This window comes from Agelaius phoeniceus (genome assembly GCF_051311805.1).
Source record: "Agelaius phoeniceus isolate bAgePho1 chromosome W unlocalized genomic scaffold, bAgePho1.hap1 SUPER_W_unloc_1, whole genome shotgun sequence".
Lineage (NCBI taxonomy): Eukaryota > Metazoa > Chordata > Aves > Passeriformes > Icteridae > Agelaius > Agelaius phoeniceus.
Window position 1 is genome coordinate 9,427,615 of NW_027509866.1, and position 18,426 is coordinate 9,446,040.

General features: G+C 52.2%; 2 protein-coding genes across 2 annotated transcripts in view; one reads left to right on the forward strand and one right to left on the reverse strand.

Moving 5' to 3' along the window:
- LOC143692499 (uncharacterized) overlaps positions 1-18,426 on the forward strand; it is a 168,912-nt gene that overhangs the window by 122,853 nt on the left and 27,633 nt on the right. The gene's annotated exons all lie outside the window — the stretch shown is intronic.
- LOC143692419 (serine/threonine-protein kinase pim-1-like) lies at positions 12,617-18,260 on the reverse strand. Its single transcript, XM_077172654.1, has 2 exons — positions 18,240-18,260; positions 12,617-12,997 (listed from the first exon to the last, which is right to left on the reverse strand). The coding sequence occupies exons 1-2, from the start codon at positions 18,258-18,260 to the stop codon at positions 12,617-12,619; spliced, it is 402 nt and encodes a 133-aa protein (XP_077028769.1).

The window sequence follows — 18,426 nt, forward strand, 5'->3', positions numbered from 1 at the left end:
TTCGAATGTGTCAAGGACAAACAATAGCATTGATGTCACACCAAATCATGAGTATTATAGAAATGCATCAGCTTGGTGCAATCACACTGTGACGACAGCCAAAGGATCAATCCAGGTCCCAGTGCAATTGCCACGTGGGTTGTTTTTAATTTGTGGGGACAGAATTTGGCACGGCATTCCTGCAAATGCCAAGGGAGGTCCATGCAGCATTGGGAGGATTTCAATGTTGTCACCAGATTTAAAAGTGTTGAGAGAACAAAAACACAAAGAGAAAAGGTCCTTGCAACATTACAGTGCAGACTGTGATGATGAAGTGTACACCTGGGACAAGGCAAGGAGAATTGCAGCAGCAATTTTCTCACCTCAGACAGCGTCGGGGGTGGCCTTGACTCAACTGGACCACATGGGTTGTTGGTTGAGCAAGCATGCTCAATCAGTTTCTCTCGCTTTGAGTGACATGTTAAAAGATGTAAGCAGTGTGAGAGAGGCAACTCTTCAAAATAGGGCAGCAATCGATTATCTGTTGCTTGCTCATGGACATGGGTGTGAAGAGTTTGAGGGGATGTGCTGCATGAATCTCTCAGATCATTCGAGATCAATTCATGAAAGCATTCAAAATATAAAAGACAGTATAAAGAAATTAGGCGAAATCACTGGGTCATGGATTGATGATGTGGCGGGATTTTTTGATCTTTCTCCCTTATGGAGAGGGTTTTTAAAAATGGGATTTTATATTTTAATAATACTCTTAGTCCTCATGCTCATCGTCCCATGCATCTTTATGTGTGTGAGACGTGTCATGAGTCAAGTTGCCAAAGAAGTCTTCTTGGTGCAAACAGAAGGGGGAGATGTGGGATCTCAGCACATCGTTCCCGATGTCCAGAGATGCCAGGAGAACCCTTGGGGGTCTCAAAAACCCTGGAATGTTGCCAAGAGTGCTTGGTGGCTTGATTTTGATCCATCCACAGAAGTAACAAGAGTCTGAGGACAAGAGAATCGCTTTAGAGTAAAAGGTGTAAAAGAGACACATTTAGAGGGTGAGATATAGACTTTAAGGTTTTTGGTACAGGGGGGTTATGGAGACAAGATGGAGGGATCAGGGCGTGTCTTGTCCTTCTTCTTTCTTCTTCTTGTCCTCCATCTCCTGTGATGATGTTGGCACTTAGAGATTGGTTTCTAGTGAAGGTGCACTTGCCAACATGGGTGAAAAGCATTGGGAAATAAAGGTAAATATTGTATACGTAGGTTTTAGTATAAAAAGACATGACCGCCCCGTGGGTGGTCAGAGAGTGCCTGTGACTGCTTGCAGATCAGACCTCTGTTGGGCAGACAGAAAAATTTTGTAGATAAGAAATAATAAACAACCTGAAGACCGAAAGCTGAAGAGTCCAGACTTGTCCTTTGCATCGTGCCCACCAAAGAACCACTCTACCCGTGTCGGGGCAGAGACAGACAGCCGGACCCGACAGTTCTTCTCACATGTTCTCCCTCTGCTCTCCTCTGACTGGAGTTAAAACTGCCCCACAATCTCTATTTTGATTTCTTTTTCAATCTGTTATCACAGAGGCATTACCACCATTTGTAACTGGCCCAGCCTTTGCCAGCAGCAGGTCCATCTTTGAAGCCACCAGGAATTGGCTGTGCCAGACACGGTGGAAGCTTCCAGCAGCTTCTCACAGGAGCCATCCCTGTGCCCCCCTGTGAAATACAAAGCTGTGTTTGTGTCAGGTACATACAGGCAACGCGTGTATTTGTGATTGTAATATGTGTGGAAACCAACCACGGGACGGTTATAAAGATGGATTCTAATAATTACTGAGGAAAGTAAAGCATGGAACAAGCCTTTGAACCTATCCTTTGTTCATAATTAACCTTTATAAGTCTTAAGTGGATTTAGGAGCATTTGAATTAAAGCTTTAAGGATGTTGCTTTTTGACAGGAACTTTCTGCTTGTAGCTAAGCCATAAAAAGTTTTGCAATAATAACCTTTGAAGTATAATTTTAGAATATTGCTTGTAGTAAGGATCTTTGAAACTATAGCTTTAGAATATATAAAGGAAACATGCTTATCTCACACCTTAACAAAACAGTGAAAAGCAGCTTGAGAAAGGAAGATGAACATCACCTCAAGGATTTATGGTTTCGACCGAGGGAAGCTGGACATCATTGTTATGAGATTTATAGTCCTTGCAATCAAAAGATGGACCCACATCTGGAGAGCTGGACCTCACCAGCTGGGAGACTTCTTCCTTCTTTCGGAAACCAAACCACCACTATCTGGGGATACTCCTTTCTGGGATACATCCTGAGAAAAACTAAAAACTAAAACTAAATCACAATAGTGTATAGAATTGTGACATAAAAATTGGGAATAGAAACTGCTGATGAGTAAAAATTGGGAATAGAAACTGTTGAGAAAGCTGATGAGTACACCTATAAATACCTGAAGGCTTCAATTATCGGTGTGCAGTTGGAGGGAAAACTTCCCCCACTGTACCCAGCGCTGTATTGCTCATGCTTTACCATATTAATTAATAAATTGATTGCTGCTTGAATATTGGGCTAGTCAAGCTTCTCATTTATAACAGTCCCAAAGGGATCTGGGCTGATCTGGATCCAATGGCTGCAGTAGGTGTGCCGTTCCTAAATCCAGTTTGGGAGAGCCACGGCCGTGTTGCTGTGTGAGCTCTGAGGTATCTGATGGTGGGAGATGCTCAGGTTTGTCCTGTTTGCATCCCCAGCTCCTGCAGAGCCGCTGTCAAACAGCGCCAGGGGATGCTCCTGGCACTGACCCTGGCCTGGCTCAGGGCTCAGCTTTCCTCCATCAATCCCACTTCAGAGCTTCCCTCTGGGGGGAAGGTGTTGGTGGGTCAGGAGCAGCACAATCCAGAGAATTGGAGGATGGCTTTATGTTGGTAATTCTGGGAATGGGTTTCTCTGGAAGGATGCTGGACACCAGGGATTTCTGCCCTCCTTTCTCAGGAGAGTTTGGGTTTCTCGTGTCAGTGCTGTTCCACAGCTCCCACCATCCCTACTCCTTTCACTGACACTTCCCCAGCTTCCCAGTGTCCTTTCTGAGGGGAAGAAAGGAACATCCATGGTGGCACCCCTTGGCTGCCTGGGGCTCCAGCTGCTCCTGGAGCTGCAGCGTGTCCGGCACAGCCGCTCTCAGTGGGACTGGGCCTTGGTTCAGGCCCCACAGTCCCTGTCAGTGCCCACTCCCCACTGGGCTCACGCTCTGGCCGTGTGGGGCTGCTGAAGGCTCAGCGGCTCTGGCTGAGCACTCCCAGCTCTGCAGCTCCTGACTCATCCCAGGGATGGGGTCCCGCAGCCCCGGTCGGGGCCGTGTTGCCAACAGGGCCCTGCTTTGGGGTGGCCATGGGTACCTGCTGCTCCTCCACCCTCAGCAGCCCCACAGCAGAAGGGTCCTCTGGGAGCCCAGGCAAGGGATCCAGCTGTGCCATTCCCTCTGTGTCCACAGCAGCTCTCCCCAAAGTCCTTTGGGCTCCCTGAAATCCTGTCTCCTGAGGTGATCCATGCCAGGGAGTCCCAGGGCCTCTGGGCCAGTCCCAGGGGGTGTTTTTGCCATTCCCAGTCGTGGTCACTTCAGCTGCTGATGTGCTCAGGCCTGAGGGGCAGCCCTCAGCCAGAGCTGGCTTACAGGACAAACCCTGGGCATTATGTGACTAACACCATCAGTTTTAGATAGCTAAAAATAGATGACCAAGGTGATTCTGCAGCTGTTTAACACCAAAGCCAGCTGCTTTGGAGACTTTCACATAATGTTGTGTAGTTACCTGCAAGAAATGTGTCATTCTAAGAAATTTTCCCAACTGACATGAATAGAGGCTTGTAGGATATTTTAGGAGAAACCCTCCAAGCAAGGGACTGGGCTCTGGCCAAGCCCTGGGCCCTCCTGCTCAGCAAAAGTGCCAGGAGACCCAGGAGTTCATGGGCTAAAAATACAATCCAGTTCCTTTGACTTGCTCATTTGGGCCTATGAAAGCTGAACCCACTTTTGGAGCAAATTTGGAGACCTCACCTACGGGTGGAAGCACCACGTGGGATTTTCCCAAGTGCTTGCAAGAGTTCTCCAGGTCCTCGCTGTGAAATGGGGCTCCCCAGTGACTGTAGACTCTGGGTGATGGTAAAGTGTTTAGGCAATTGGGGATGTGTCTTTCTCAGTCCCTATCCTTTCTCTCCTATAATAATGATTAGGTGCATTACCTTGCTTCTTTTTGCTTGTTGCTAAAGCCAAGCATGTAGTTTTATTGAATGTATAATTTTAATTTTGTGTTGCCTTAACACTCACAGTAAAATAAGACCATTCTTCCCATTGGTTTCTGTGTTCTTTAAATCAGCCCTGTCAGCTGGCAGAACAGGTATCAGAACCTGATGAAAGCCAGGCTCTGCTGTGATCTAGCTGGGCCCCATGGAATGCAGAGGGCCACTGTCAGTCCATGGAACCCATGGGAGCAAGGCTCAGATGGGAGAAAGGCGTGCACCAAGGAACCCCAGAGACCCTGATGGAGCCAGGGCTGCAGGGTGTCACACAGGGAGGGACCTCATGGCAGCAGGAGAGCACTGTGAGGCTGGGGAACAACGTGGCACCAAGGTTCCTCTGGGACTTGACAGAACCCCATGGACGTGGATGGCCTCAAACGGGGCCCAGAGACACTTCCCAGACAAGGCCCAGGGCGGGGGATTTGCTTTATTCAGCGCCGGGTGTGCGGGGATATCTCCTCCTGACAGCACACAGCACACAGAGATTACAATGGATGGTTACACTCTATGCACATCCATGGTTTTCCTTAGAAAAGGTGTGGTTATGCAAACGATCTCTCAGCACTCATTACCATCATTAGCATGCGCCAGGCGCAGGCGCAGCGCGCACTGGTGCTGGCACTGAGGAAGGCTCCGCGTCTTCCTCGGGGGTCTCCTGATGAAGGCTGGACGTCTTCATCGCCGTGCCCTTTGACCTTTCTCCTCTAGGCATGCACAGTCTCTTGTTGGCTGTTTCAGCAATTTCCTCACTGGTTTTAGCAAGCTCTGCCCTTCATTTATGCCAGTTTTGTTCCCTGTTTCTTGCCAAGTTTCATCCTGTGTCTTGAGCTTGTGGCTGAATATTTGCAAGCTTCCATATTGGGTGCAATGTCTCTTATTCTTGCCCAGGTATGCCTGGGCACAGTGCTTTTAACCCTTTCACAGCCAAGGACTGGACAGCCACTCCTTGACACTGGGAATTCCTGCAGGTGCACCCACCTTTGCAGACAATAAGGCTCCAACCTCACTGTGAGAGGGCCCAGCTTTTACACTGTTAAACAAACAAGCTGACACCACTGCTAGTGTGGGAACATCTGGTTTCATTCTCCTGATTGGCTTCTCCCAAAGCCTGGCCAGGGCTCAAGGTGGAACCAAGGGAGGTGACTTTGATCCCACAGCCTCAAACAAAGCCAGATGGGACCTGGCCTGCTTTCTAAATACAGGAATGTAAATCCATATTTCACCAATGAACACATACAGAGATCATATTGCTAATAATGATTCATTGATGAGTGGATACAAATATTACCTTTGGTTGGAAGGTTCATCTGGAGCTCAGCTTTGCCTCAGGGCCTGTTGTTCAGGCCTCACTCAGGGCCTGGTGAGGCCTCAGTGCTTCACTCAGTGCTTTGACCTACAGATGAACTGCAACCTTCAGAACAATTGCAATAACACAGTTTAAATTTAGGTATTAGGCACAAAGGCATCACCTCTTGTTCTTCAATTAAGTGCTGCTCAAGTTCATTACTCAGAGCTATAATTTTAATTCCTTTTAAAACATGCCTAATTAGTTGCTATTCTCTGTCCTTTATCAAATGCCCCTTTTTTCCTTGAGACTGTGTCTCTTTTTAGACAAGTCCCAGTACTCCATTTCCAGCACAAGGTGTCACATGGAATCATACCACACCAAGTGCTAACAATGCAATGATTGCAGTGACTGCCACGAATGCACTTCACAGCAGCCTCCAATTTGGGAGCCAATCCCACCATGAGGAATTTTCTTCTTTCTGCCTCTCTTCTCCTGATCTTTCTATTGAGGTGATTCCTGATTGTTGGACCTCAAACCCAGCACTGATAGACATTCCTGCAACATTCCTGTCCTGGAATAGCCCAGGAACCTCCCTGGCCAGCAAGCAGATAATCCAAGGCCCTGCAGTTCTGCAGAGCCCCATTTGTGTTTGTTGGAGCTCGCAGGATGTGCGGTTGGATATTTTAACAGCATCACTTCTTTCTTCTTCTAATAATTGATTTAGTTCATTAATGTAAAGTGGGTGCAGCCATGCACAGCCAGGGGTTTCCATTTCCCCATGGGCCATTGTTAAGGGCATGGAGCACATCTGGGAGATGAGTTCTCCATGGGGACAGGTTCCCATCTCCTCATTTTTTCAACTGCTCTTTTAACAACCCCTTTACCCATTCAACCAATGCTGCAGCTTGTGGATTGTCTGGGATATGAAAAACCCTGCAGGCTCAATCACTGCATTTTTCACAGTAACAGACAAAGCATTCCACATCACAGTATCAGCAAATCCTGTAAAAACAGCCAATTTCCTCCCTTCCTCCCTTTATTCCTTGTATACAATTCACAAAGTTTACTACAGACATTTGGGTCTTGGCCAGTCCTTTTCTGTAGAGTATTTAGTGTCACAGTGAGCAGCCAAAGCTGACATATTAGTATTGTCAGCATTATTTCACATTATCAATTTTTAATTACATAGATAAAAATATAAATTATTGTGTTATATTACATTAAAGTATTACATATTATAATTATAATTATAATTATTATTATTATTATTTCTTCACTTGTATAGATGAACCTGAGCTCAAGATTAAAACCTTCTTCTGTCACCCCATGTGGGACTGTTCCCACAACAGCTTTTCCTTATGTGGGTGCTGTTTCCAAAGTGTCATTTACAAAATTCACCCTCGTCTTCCCAAACCCACAAGTTCTTTTCCTTTTCCATGTGCAATTTTTGGATGCATTTGAAGCCATCCAGGGGTTCAGCCTCTTTTACCCGACTGCCCCACTGCTCCCACGGGGCTCCCACCTCAGCCCACTCCAGAGCCAGGGAACTCCAGGGAAGGGCTTCCCATCTGGGAATTTCTGATGGCACTGATTCCTCACATTTACACTGAACAAGTGACATTTTGTTGGGATCTGGCCAGACTGGGCCAGTTTTGTTTTACCAGTGGGCAGGGTCAGCACCAAAGACACAGACTCCAACTGAAGGAATCAGTGTCATTTCCTGCAGCTCAAAGCAGCAAAGAATCACAACAGGAGCAGCTCAGCAATGCACCCAACCATCCCCACCAAAGATTGCCTGCAGTGATTGAGAAAGATCCAGCCCCAGTTACCCTCAGCCTTTACCATTCCCCAGACCCACACAGCAGCTGGGGAAGCTGTCACAGCCAAGGGCTGCAGAGCCACTCCTGGGCACTGGCAATTCCTGCAGGTGCCTCCAGCCACAGCTGAGGCTCCAACCCCGCTGGGAGAGGGCCCAGCTCTGACAGTGCTGAATGGACAAACTGACAGCACTGCTAGTGTGGCAACATCTGCTTTCATCCTCCTCTTGGCTCCCTCCCAAAGCCTGGCCAGGGCCCCAGGAGGAACCAAGGGAGGTGACTTTGACCATTCAGCCCCAAACAAGGCCAGATGTCAGATTTCATGGCCTTGTCTGGCTTCTAAATACACAAAGGTCAATACATGTTTCACTAATGAGTGGCTGCATCTATCACAGTGCTAATGACCATGCATATTTCATCAGGGAGCAGATACAAAGATAACCTTTGGTTGGAAGGTTCATCCAGAGGCCACCTTGGGCTCAGGGCCTGCTGTTCAGGCCTCACTCAGGGCTGGTGTCCAGGCCTTGGCACTTCAGGGACGTGGTTTAGTGCTGGGCTTGGCACTGCTGGCTGAGCGGCTGCACTGGGTGAGCTCAGAGGGCTTTTCCAACAGAAAGGATTCTGTGATTCCATGATTCTGCCCACTGCATTCAGCTGGGTCCATGTTAGCAGCATTAATTGCTCAGAAAGTCTCCTCTTGCCCAGCTCCTGTGGCCTGAGGCTTCAGCTCCTTCAGCTCCTGCTGCTGAGCTGCTCATGCTGAACGAGACGACTCGGAGAGCACAGTCCATGCAATTCCTTCTGGGACACGGAGAGGGGAGGCTGTGCAAACAGGAGCATTGTTTGCTGTGGCCTCCTCTCTGCCCTTCACGCCTTTCAGCGCTTGGAACCAGCCAAGAGCTTTCTCCAAGAGTGCAATGGAGCAGCTGTTCCTGCTCCTGGCTCTGGCTCTCTCCAGTCTCTGCCCTTGCCTGCTTCTGTCCCTCGTGCTGTGCCCTCTGTTCCCCCAGGGCTGGCTGGCTGCTGCCCAGGACTGTGGCACTGGCACAGATCCAGTGCTCCAGAGCCTCCTTTCTGTGCCCTTAGAGCTGCCTGGGCACAGCAGCCTTTTCCATCTGCAAGCTCCCCATGGACAGGGAGTGCCCAGCTCCGTTCCTTGCACAGCCTCCCGGAGCCCAGGGCTGCCATCTCAAGTCCCCGCTGGCACTGGGGGCTCCCAGGTGCCTCAGGCTGCTGTGACACCACTGCACACGGGAGGGAACAGGGGCAGGGGCTGTGCTGAAAGTCAGCTCCATCTGCTGCTGCTGCTGCTGCTGCTGCTGCTGCTGCTGCTGCTGCTGCTGCTGCTGTGGGGTCATTTGTGCAGCCCTGGCCCAGAGTCAGGGATCAGATCCTGCCAGTCTCTTCCAGCCCTGGCTGCTCAGAGTTTGGGCCTTGGAGCCTCAGGTGGGCAAAGGCAGCTGCTCCTGGTCCCTCTGTGTGCCCGTGTTCAGCAGTGCTGCTCCATCAGTCTGTGCCCAGCAACGGGGAAAAGCCTCAGCCCTGCAGGGCCAGGAGCTGCCGGGCTCTGCCTGAGCAGCTCAGGCAGCAGGAAGGGAGCTGCTCCACACAGGAACCAGGAGCAAAGGACAGTCCTTTGATAGGACATGTTTTCTATTTAAAGGAAAAAAAAGAAAAAGGGAAAAAATAGGTAAATTGTAAAAGATAAGAATAAAATCCAAGTGTTAGTGAGAAAACATAACATAATATTAGCAAAAAAAACAAAACATAAACGCAAAGTTACATTCTTTGCATTAAGAGGTAAATGATCTTTTTAAAAAGAGAACTCAGTTATTTACATTGTAAATGTGCTGATGGTATGGATCCATCTTACTGACCTCAGCAGCCTTTTAAAAGATTTTGGGCTTTGTTTTCAACATTGGTATTTGAAACTGTGGTTGAAGCAAGAGGAAATTGCTTTGTGCCCTTGCAGCTCCAAGCAGGACTGGGAATGGAAACTCTGTCAAACCCCAAATCCTTTAGAAGATGCCCTTCCTTCTCAGCCTGTGAATGAGCTGCACATTCCCTTTGAAACTGTCAGGGATTTCTTAAAGACACCAAGTCCCACTGACAGCTTTTTGCTCTGGTTTGGCAGTGCAGAAGGGCAATTCTCCATCCACCAGCTCCAGACTGCACTGCCTCAGGAGCACGGCCCACTCGCCAGCTTTGGCCCACTCGTGGCACTGCTAGAGGAGGAAGAAAGTGCAACTGCACAATTCCAGCCAATCAAGAAGGAAGAATGGGACAGACAAAACAGCCTGTACAGATCCAGGCGTTCAGCTGGGACTGTGGAGAGTTTGGGTCCTTGCCAATTGGATGTGTGTCCCCAGCTGCAATCTCTGGGCCTGCAGCAGAGTCTCACTCACCTGCCAAAGCAGAAAGCTCAGGCGCTGTGCTCGCAACGGGCTCGTCTGATGCAGAGCTGTCAGAGCAATGTGAGGGCAGAGCCAGCCCAGCTGGGCCCAGGGCTGAGCCCAGCAGAGCCCTGGCAGAGCCCAGAGCAGCCTCAGCAGCCGCAGAGCCCGGCTGCAAGGAGAGAAAGCAGAAACCGCCCGTCAGCTGAGGGCTCCTGTGCCCTTGTGCCAAGGCCTGCGGGGCCCAGGCCGTGCTGGCTGTGCCCAGAGCTGTGCCCAGAGCTGCCCATCCCTGCTGCCTTTGGCAGCAGAGCAGGAGGGCAGGACATGTGCCCAGCCTGCAGCCAGCCACGGCACATCCAGCCCTCAGCAGCTGCCCAGAGCAGGATGCTCCTGTGCTCGCTGCCATCTCCCAAAAGCTCTGATCCCACCCTGCCAAGCACACAGGGACCCACCTCACGCCAGCCACGGCTGTAAGAAAAGCTGCTCCCAAACCATGGCCTCAGCCTTCTCCAAGGGCACGGCCCATCCACGCCACAGCTGCTCCCAAGCACTTCCCCATCCACACTGGACCACCTAGAACGCTTCCTCTGGAAAAACAAACAACACATTATTGAAAAGAGATTAGATGCAAAAAGGGAAAACAAGAAAAATGGGAAAAACTCTTATCTCTGTCAGGGCCTTGAGGAAGGCCCAACTCCTCCATGGTAGGGAAAAACCCAGCCATGGCTGAGGGAAGCCCACACTTTCTCTCTTCCCCACTGCACTGCCCCCCAAAATCATGGTGATCCCAAAGCAAACGAGGCAGTGGAGCAGCCCAAGCCCTTCCTTGCCTGCAGAGCAAAGCAGCCCCTGCACAGGTTCTGGAGTCCCACCTCTGCTCCCACCATGGGGCTTTGTTTGTGTCGGGCTGGCTGCCCCAGCCCCAGCCCCAGCCCCAGCCCGGGGCACGGTGGCTGCTGGGGGCTGTTGGCAGGGCCAGGAGCCCACTCCCATTTCATACCCAGCCCAGCCCATTCCCCCATCCCTGCCAAAAAGCAGCTGGGCAGCGACTGAAGGATGAGTTGCATCTGCCCCAGCAAAGGGGGAACCTTTGCTTCCCAGCCAGGCTGGGCCGTGCCCAAATCTGGAAAAATTCACCCAGCTGGGGACTCATCTGCAAATTCCCTGTGGAGTTTGGCTTTGAAGAAGGTGCCAGAATCAAAGTCCATCACCTTCAGCCTCCAGTGGCCAGGCTGAGGAAGAGCTTGTCATCCTTGATGTCATCCTGGCTGTCTCCAGCAGCAGCAGCAGCAGCAGCAGCAGCACCAGCAGCAGCAGCAGCAGCAGCAGCAGCAGCAGCAGCAGCAGCATCCCCACCCGGTACAGCTTCTCCAGGGGCTCCTGCTCCTTCCCTGGGGGGAGACCAGGCTCTCAGGGCTCTGCCCAGGGCCCCAGCTGTCAGGGAACCAGCACAAGCAAAACCAGCTTGGATGGCGGCCACCAGTGCTGGGCAGAGCAGCTCAGCTCCAGCACAAGGGCTGCGTGTGCCCATCCCATGGCCCCGGTGCAGTGACACAGGCAGCACAAAAAGGTCTGGGTTTCTTTGCTTCTCATTGCCAAGGCATGTGTGGAGCTGCAACTTACCAGGGCCCTGGATCAAAGTGTGCCTGTGGCTCTCTCCCTTCTTCTATGGCAGAGGAATATCCTGCACCCAAGGATCACAGAACAGGTCTTCTAATGTGGGTCTGTCCAAGGAGTTCACGGATAAACACCACCTGATCAGATCTTTGCACTCTGGGCAGAGAAAGCAGAAACTGCCGGTCAGCCAGAGAAGGCTCCTGTTGGCTTTGTCCCACTATTCCCATGGCCAGGCTATTCTGGATGCGCTCAGGGTTGGGCCTAAACTTTCCCATCAATTCCCTGTTTTGGGGGAGAGCAGGACCTGTGCCACCTCCTCAGCAGCTGCCAGAGCGGGATGCTCACGAGCCCGCTGCTGGCTCCCAGCACTGGGATTCCCCCCGTGCCCAGAGAAGAGGATCCACCTTGAGAGAGCCCTTGTGGCAGCGGGAGCTGGCCCCAGCTGAGGCTCCGGCCCCTCCTGAACGGGTGCTCCCCGCAGACCATCTGGTGCAGCAGGATGCCCAGGGACCAGATCGTTGCTGCCTCGCCATGGTACCAGCCAAAGTCGTTCCATTCCGGGGGGCTGTAGGACAGTGTTCCTATGGAATACAGATGGAGTTCAGCAGGGGGATGCTGCTGCTCCCACAGCCTGGCCCCAGCATCCCTGGGCCTGCGGGGCCTGCATCAGTGGCACACAGGGTGACCACTGCCCTCTCGCCAGCACCTGGGACTTGTGCACAAACTTAGGCTTGGAAAAGAAGCCACTGGTGTCAGAAGAGGGCAGAGGAAGCTCTGGCTAAGCCTGACCCTGACCTGTAAAGGAAAAACCCTCTCCGTGCTGGGGAAAAAACATGCCCTTATCCTCCCTGCCTGCATTGCCCCAAAAATATTAGGAAGCCAAGGCAAACAGGGAGAGTGGATCAGTCCAAGCCCTTCCTCTTGCCTGCACATCAAACTGGCTGGGGCACAGGTTCTGCCCCCATCTCTGCTACCCCCACCCATGGGGGTTTTGGTAGGGCTGGCTGCCCCAGCTCAGCCCCAGTCCTGGGCAGAGTGGCTGGCAAAGGCTGCCAGCAGGGCTGGAAGCTGGCTCCCCACCCAGCCCCGCTCTAAAGCAACTCAGCTGAACACTCAGTCCCCTGACTGGCAGCAAAAGGGAGAATCCCCACTGCCACAGCCAGCTTGGGCTGGGAGATGTTGGGCCATGAGATGCTGGGACCAGGAGTACACCCTTACGTGGGCTCACCTGCAAAGTGGGTGTAGGCTGTGTCTTGCAGGTAGGTGCCACAGCCAAAGTCAATCAGTTTGGCCTTCCCGGTGTGCAGGTCGAGCAGGATGTTCTCGGGCTTGATGTCGCGGTGCAGGACCCCGCAGCTGGTGCAGTGCCGCACGGCCTCCAGCACCTGGCGGAACAGCGCCCGCGCCTCCTCCTCGGGCAGGAACCGCGGTGCCCCAATGAAACGCTGCAGGTCCTGACACCGCTCTGGCCGCTCCAGCACCATCACGATGTGTTCGGGGAGCTCAAGCCACTCCAGCAGCTGCACCACACCAGGGAAGCCAGTGGACACCTTGGCCTGAAGCACGATCTCCAGAGGGGCCCTGCTGCCGTCGGGCTGCGGGAGGAGCACGATGCCCTCAGTGGCGCCGATGCCGTGCCGGGGCTCGGGGAGCCCTCAGCCAGCCCGGGATGCTCTGCGCCCTGCGCTGGACCCACGCCCGCTCTCCCTCGAGGCGTCCTGGCGGCTTCCACCGTGCCGGGCCTCGGCTCATCCCCGCCCGGCCCGGCCCGGCTGCTGCCGCTGGCCCCGCTCACTCACCAGCTCGCCCCAGTGCCGGACGCGGTTCCGTGGCACCCTTTTGATGGCCACCTGCAAGCCAAGGACAGCAGCGGGCTCAGCTCGCCGCCCGCCCTGCCCAGCCCCATCCTCCTCCTCCTCCTCCGCCCCCTCCTCCTGCGCCCGCCGCCGGCCCCGCCGCTCACCGGGGCGCCGTCCGAGAGCCGCGTGGCCGCGAAGACGCTGCCGAAGCCGCCGCGCCCCAGCAGCGAACCCACTCGGTAGCGCTCCTGCAGGGCCTCCTGCGCCTTCCCTGCGGGCGAGACGCGGCTGTCAGCGCTCGGCCCGGGGCCAGCAACGGCCCCCGAGCGCCCCTCAGCCGCCCCGGGCCGGGCATCCCCAGGCGTTCGCTCTTTGGAACGCGGCACGGGAGGCTCGGGGCCGGCGGCCGCGCTGCCGAGCGGCGGAGCTCGGGCCGGGGAAGCGCCAGCGGAGGCGGCGGCAGCGGCCGCGCCGCCTGTGTCCTCCGCGGGCCCCGGCAGGAGCCGGGGCCGGGGCCGGGGCCGGGACTGGAGCCTGCCTCGGGGGCGGGGCCGGGCTCGGGCCAGGCGGAGCCGAAGGGCGGCGATGCCGCCCCCGCACCAGGCACTGACGCCCGCCCAGCAGCGCCACCGCCAGTACGGCCAGAGCCGGGCGGAGGCGAGAGCGCGGCGGGACGGCCGGGGCCGGGCACGGGGCAGCCCCGCCCGGGGCCGGGGGCGGGCCGGGGGCATGGCCCGGCCCGGCAGGGGAGAGGGAGGCGGGGAGAGGAGAGGGACGCCGGGCAAGGGACCCCGAGAGAAGGGTGCCCGACCGCGGGAAAGGGAGAGAAAGAAAAACAGAAGGAAAACCAGAAAGAGAAGGAAAAAGAGAAAGAGAAAGAAAGAAAGAGTGCTCTAAAATATCTGTTTTGCTGCTGTCGCTGCTGCTGCTGCCGCTGCTGCTGCTGCCGCTGCTGCTGCCGCCGCTGCCGCCGCCGCTGCAACTGAAGCACCGGGGCCGTTCGTCCCCGTGTCCGTTCCCCGCTCGCCCCACGAGCCCCACGTTCGAGCCCCTCGCGCCCCGGGCACAGCCCCTGAGTCTGTCCAAACACAGGAACTTTGCAGCGGTGAGCCCAGATGCAGAACCCTGACTCCTGCACACTGGCACAGCAATCCCCTCGCTTGCTGCTCTGCATTGGCCTGCCTGAGGGTCAAACACTGTCGGGCCACCTTCCCTTGCTGTAGGATTCCTACCTGACCCCAGCACTGCACTTACATCTCCAGTGTTGCCTTCCAGTAAAACCAGGGGAAGGAAAACTGTGTGTGGCTCATGGTATTTTCGAGTGTCTAAAAATCACTAAGTCACTGATCTTAGAGGTGAAGTGCATCTGGAATTCCTGGGATGGAGAAGTAGTGCAACATGGAAAAGGGGAGCATAGAAATAAATAGAGGAAAAGATCTTGGATTGTTTCTTTCATTTTCATTTCCCTTCTGGAAAGCTGTTTCAGTTTTCCAGGAATCTTCTCCTGTCTCTCTTCCCAAGAATGTCTCATGGAGAACAAGGTCAAGCTTCTGTCACAAGATTTGCCAGCAGGAAATTATGCCACTGGTGAAATTTTCATGATGACTGTTTGTGCTGGCTTAGGGCAAATTTGGGGAGGAAACCTCCAAAAAGGGTGCATCTAGAAAGCAAGTTCAAGCAGCCCCTCCCCCTACTAGTTCAGGAAAAGACTTCCCTCGAAAAAAGTGAAAAAATCCCGTTTATTTAACAAGTAAAGTATTCAGAAGCATGAAAAATGAATAATAATAAATAAAACCTCTGACAGTGCTGAAGAGATTGCAAATTCAGAAAGTGCTTTTTGTGGGTTGTAGTTGGCTCACTCGGTCTCTTCTAAGTCCCTCTGGTGCTGGAATGCAGTGTCCCAGAGCTCGGTGGGCCACAGGTGTGCGCTGCCGGTGTTTTTCTGGGTTTTCAGTCCAGAGCAGGTTTAAACATTTCAAAGAGAAAGGAAAGTCACAGTCCAAGGAATTTCTCTGCCTAAGCTAGCTAAAACCAAATTGCTGGACCTGGGCTGTGAAGGCATCGGGAAATTTCCAAATCTGGGCACTGGCGGTCCCAGCAAACACCAGATCTGGATGGTGATGGAGCCAGAACCTGCAGATTTCCAAATTTTGGCTTTCTGTGCCAGCAAATCACTGGACTTGGGCTGTGCCAGCACCAGGAAATTTTCAGATCTGGCACTGGCGCTGCCAGCAAACACCAGTGAAATCTTCTTGTCCTCGTCCAGACCGCTGACCAGTGGTTTCCCTGAGAACCAGCTCTGGCCACTTTACAGACAGAGACTGCTTTCATCTGGTGCTTTGGAAACAGAACTTTAATGAAGGCAAACACAACAAACAGGACAGCGTGCACAGTACAGAGAGTGGAGCAGAAAAAAGCCTGGGTCCAGGGTCTAGCAGGGATATTTATACATTTATTTATGGGGAGGGTGTCTTGGTTTGGAAAGACAGGTGTCTGCTAAGGAAGGCAGGAGCCTGCCCTGAACTGGAAACTGTAAACCCCCTCCCTCCAAATTGTTATAAATTTGAAATGAAGGGGGGGCTCTCAGGCAAAGATATGGGAGCAGGAATAACAGTTCTTTTATTAGGGAAGAAAAAAAATAAACAATGCAGTAAATCAAAACAACACTGACAGAGTCAGAATACAACATGACACCCTGTGGGTCAGGGTGTTGGTAGCAGTCCAGTTGGATTGTGGCTGCAGCCCTCCTGGAGCAGCAGGTGTGGTTCTGTTGGAGCAGTGATCCTGTAGAAAAGGGTGTAGTCAGTCTTCCTTTGAAGATCCAGTGGAAGAGCAGCTGTTCCTCTGGGAATCCAGTGGAAATGCTCTGGTGTCCCAAGATCTCAGATTATATCCAGTTGGGAATGCTTGGCTCCTCCCTCTGGGCGGAGCATCTCACAGTGGGATGCTGTAATTTTATCAGTCATGCAGTGACATTCAATGGCCATTAACATCAGGTGTCTCCCCGGAGGGAGGATTGGTTGGGGGAAGAGATAAGAAAACTGCCCAATTCCCAGAATACAACTGCCATAGCCCTAACAGATGGTAAATGGAATACACATTGCTTAGCAATCTAGGACAAGGGGTTAAAGGTGGGATCTGAGAGAAGGACCCAAGAGGAAGGAACAATTAAGAATATTACACTTTTTGCAGTAAAAAGGAACCAATGATAGCAAAGAGAACTCAGAACTTTCTAGTAACAATCTGCATAACTGAACAAGAGGATTATGGCTGGGAGCTCCTGCTGACCCCAACTAAAGAGGGTTTTCCCACAGTCTTAAGCTGAGGCCCCCCAACACACCAGATCTGGGTGATGCCAGTGTCAGCACCAGGAAGCTGCTGGGATTTGGCTTTCTTTGCCAGAAAATTGCTGCATTTGAGAGGTGCTGGCACCAGGAAATTGCCAGATGTGGGCACTGGCAGTGCCAGCGCACACCAGATCTGGTTGGGGAATGTGCCAGCACTGGGAAATTGCTAAATGTTAACCTTCTGTGCCAGCAAATTGCTGGAATTATGCTGTGCAGGCATCTGAAAAATTCTGGATCTGGGCACTGGCGGTGTCAGCAAACACGAGATTGCATTGCTTTAGGTACCAGGTATTTGCTTGATTTTGGCTTTCTTTGCCAGCAAATTGCTGGAATTAGGCTGTGCCAGCACCAGGAAATTGCCAGGTCTGGACACTGGCAGTGCTGGAAAACACCAGATCTGGGTGGTGCCAGCCCCAGGTATTTGCCGGGTTTTGGATTTCTGTGCCAGCAAATTGCTGCACTTGGGCTTTGCCAGCACTGGGAAATTTCTGCATCTGGGCAATGGCAGTGCTGGGCAACTCCAGGTCTGGGCAGCGACAGAGCCAGCAATGGAAAATTGCCAGATTTTGGCTTTTTTTGCCTGCAAATTGCTGCACTTGGGCTGCACCAGCACCAGGAAATTTATGGATCTGGGCACTGGTAGATCTGGGAAACATCAGTTTGTGAGAGCCGAAATGAGGGATGTGGCACTCCAGGCGGCTCTTCAAAATGCAGTTTATTGTTTGCAAGGTGTTACAGCAGTCCAGGGTCGTGGGTGACAGAGCTGTGCCCACAGCTGTCAGCTCCAGCTGCAGGCCTGGAGACCCTTAGTTTAGGTTACAAATGCATTATATACTTTTCTTTGCTGAGCATCTTAATACAGTAGAACCAATCTATACCTATACTTCTATCTATAGCCAATTGTAACTACTATAATTACCATATTCATGTTACTATTCTCCAGTCACTAAAAGTTAGTACATTACAGTTTAAGCTAGAAGTTGTTTTCCAGTTTTCTTGCAGTGGAAAATTCTGAGACCTTTTTTCTACCTGCAGCATTTGCTGACTTGTTTGCCTGTGCTATCTTTCTGCTTGGTAAAAACATCTTCTTGTTTGACGTGGGTTTATCCTTTGCTCTAAGTCATAAAAACCCTTTCTAATTAACATATACTTTGCCTTCTTAGCTATCCAGTAAGACCACTCCAGCAATTCTTTTCTTTTATATCAAAACTTGCTTTCATTTCTATTCCTTCTTCAGATTCTACATTCAAAAATCTTTCTGCCAAGCATACATATCTGTGAGACTTTCTTGTCAAACTTTCATCCTTCCCAACATCCCTGTATAGTGGTCAAGTGCCTGAGGCCAAGAGTGCCTGGACAAGAGGCACAGTTCTTTTCTATAGGAAGGAAACCACAGAACCCCAGGGTTTGAAGGCAGATGAGAAGCAGTCACCAGAGGCCAAGGCAAACCAGACCTGTCTGTCCTTGCAGCTTTTGTCTGAAAGCAGCCTTTGGATATTTGGGGAGTTTTGGGTGTGGAATTCCATTTCAGCCATGGGTTCCTGGACTGGAATGACAGTTCTCCACGCAAAGGAAAGGGTGGAGTTCCAGTGTTCCAAAGGCTGATTAGAGGCAGCTCCAAGGGGGCCAAGGCCAGCCAGACCTGTTGTCAGGGAAGAATCCTTGGAGAGACAGAATTTGGGAGGCCAAACCCCACTTTTGTCTATGGGCATCTAGACGAGAAGGACAGTTCTTCTCCACAGGTAGGAAAGTGAGGAGCCCCAGTGCTTCAAAGGGAGATGAGAGCTAGCCCTCAAGAAGCAAAGGGAACCTGGATAGTCCTGGCAGCTTTTGTCTGGGAGCTATCCTTGGATATAAGGAATTTTGGAGGTAGATTCT

What these genes read in the sequence shown, in the direction of transcription:
- LOC143692419 (XM_077172654.1), bottom strand. Translation starts at nt 18,260, where the DNA reads ATGCCCATAGACAAAAGTGGG. An exon ending in TGCCCATAGACAAAAGTGGG is followed by an intron (nt 12,998 to 18,239) that starts GTTTGGCCTCCC and finishes CTCCTCCCGCAG; the next exon opens with CCCGACGGCAGCAGGGCCCC.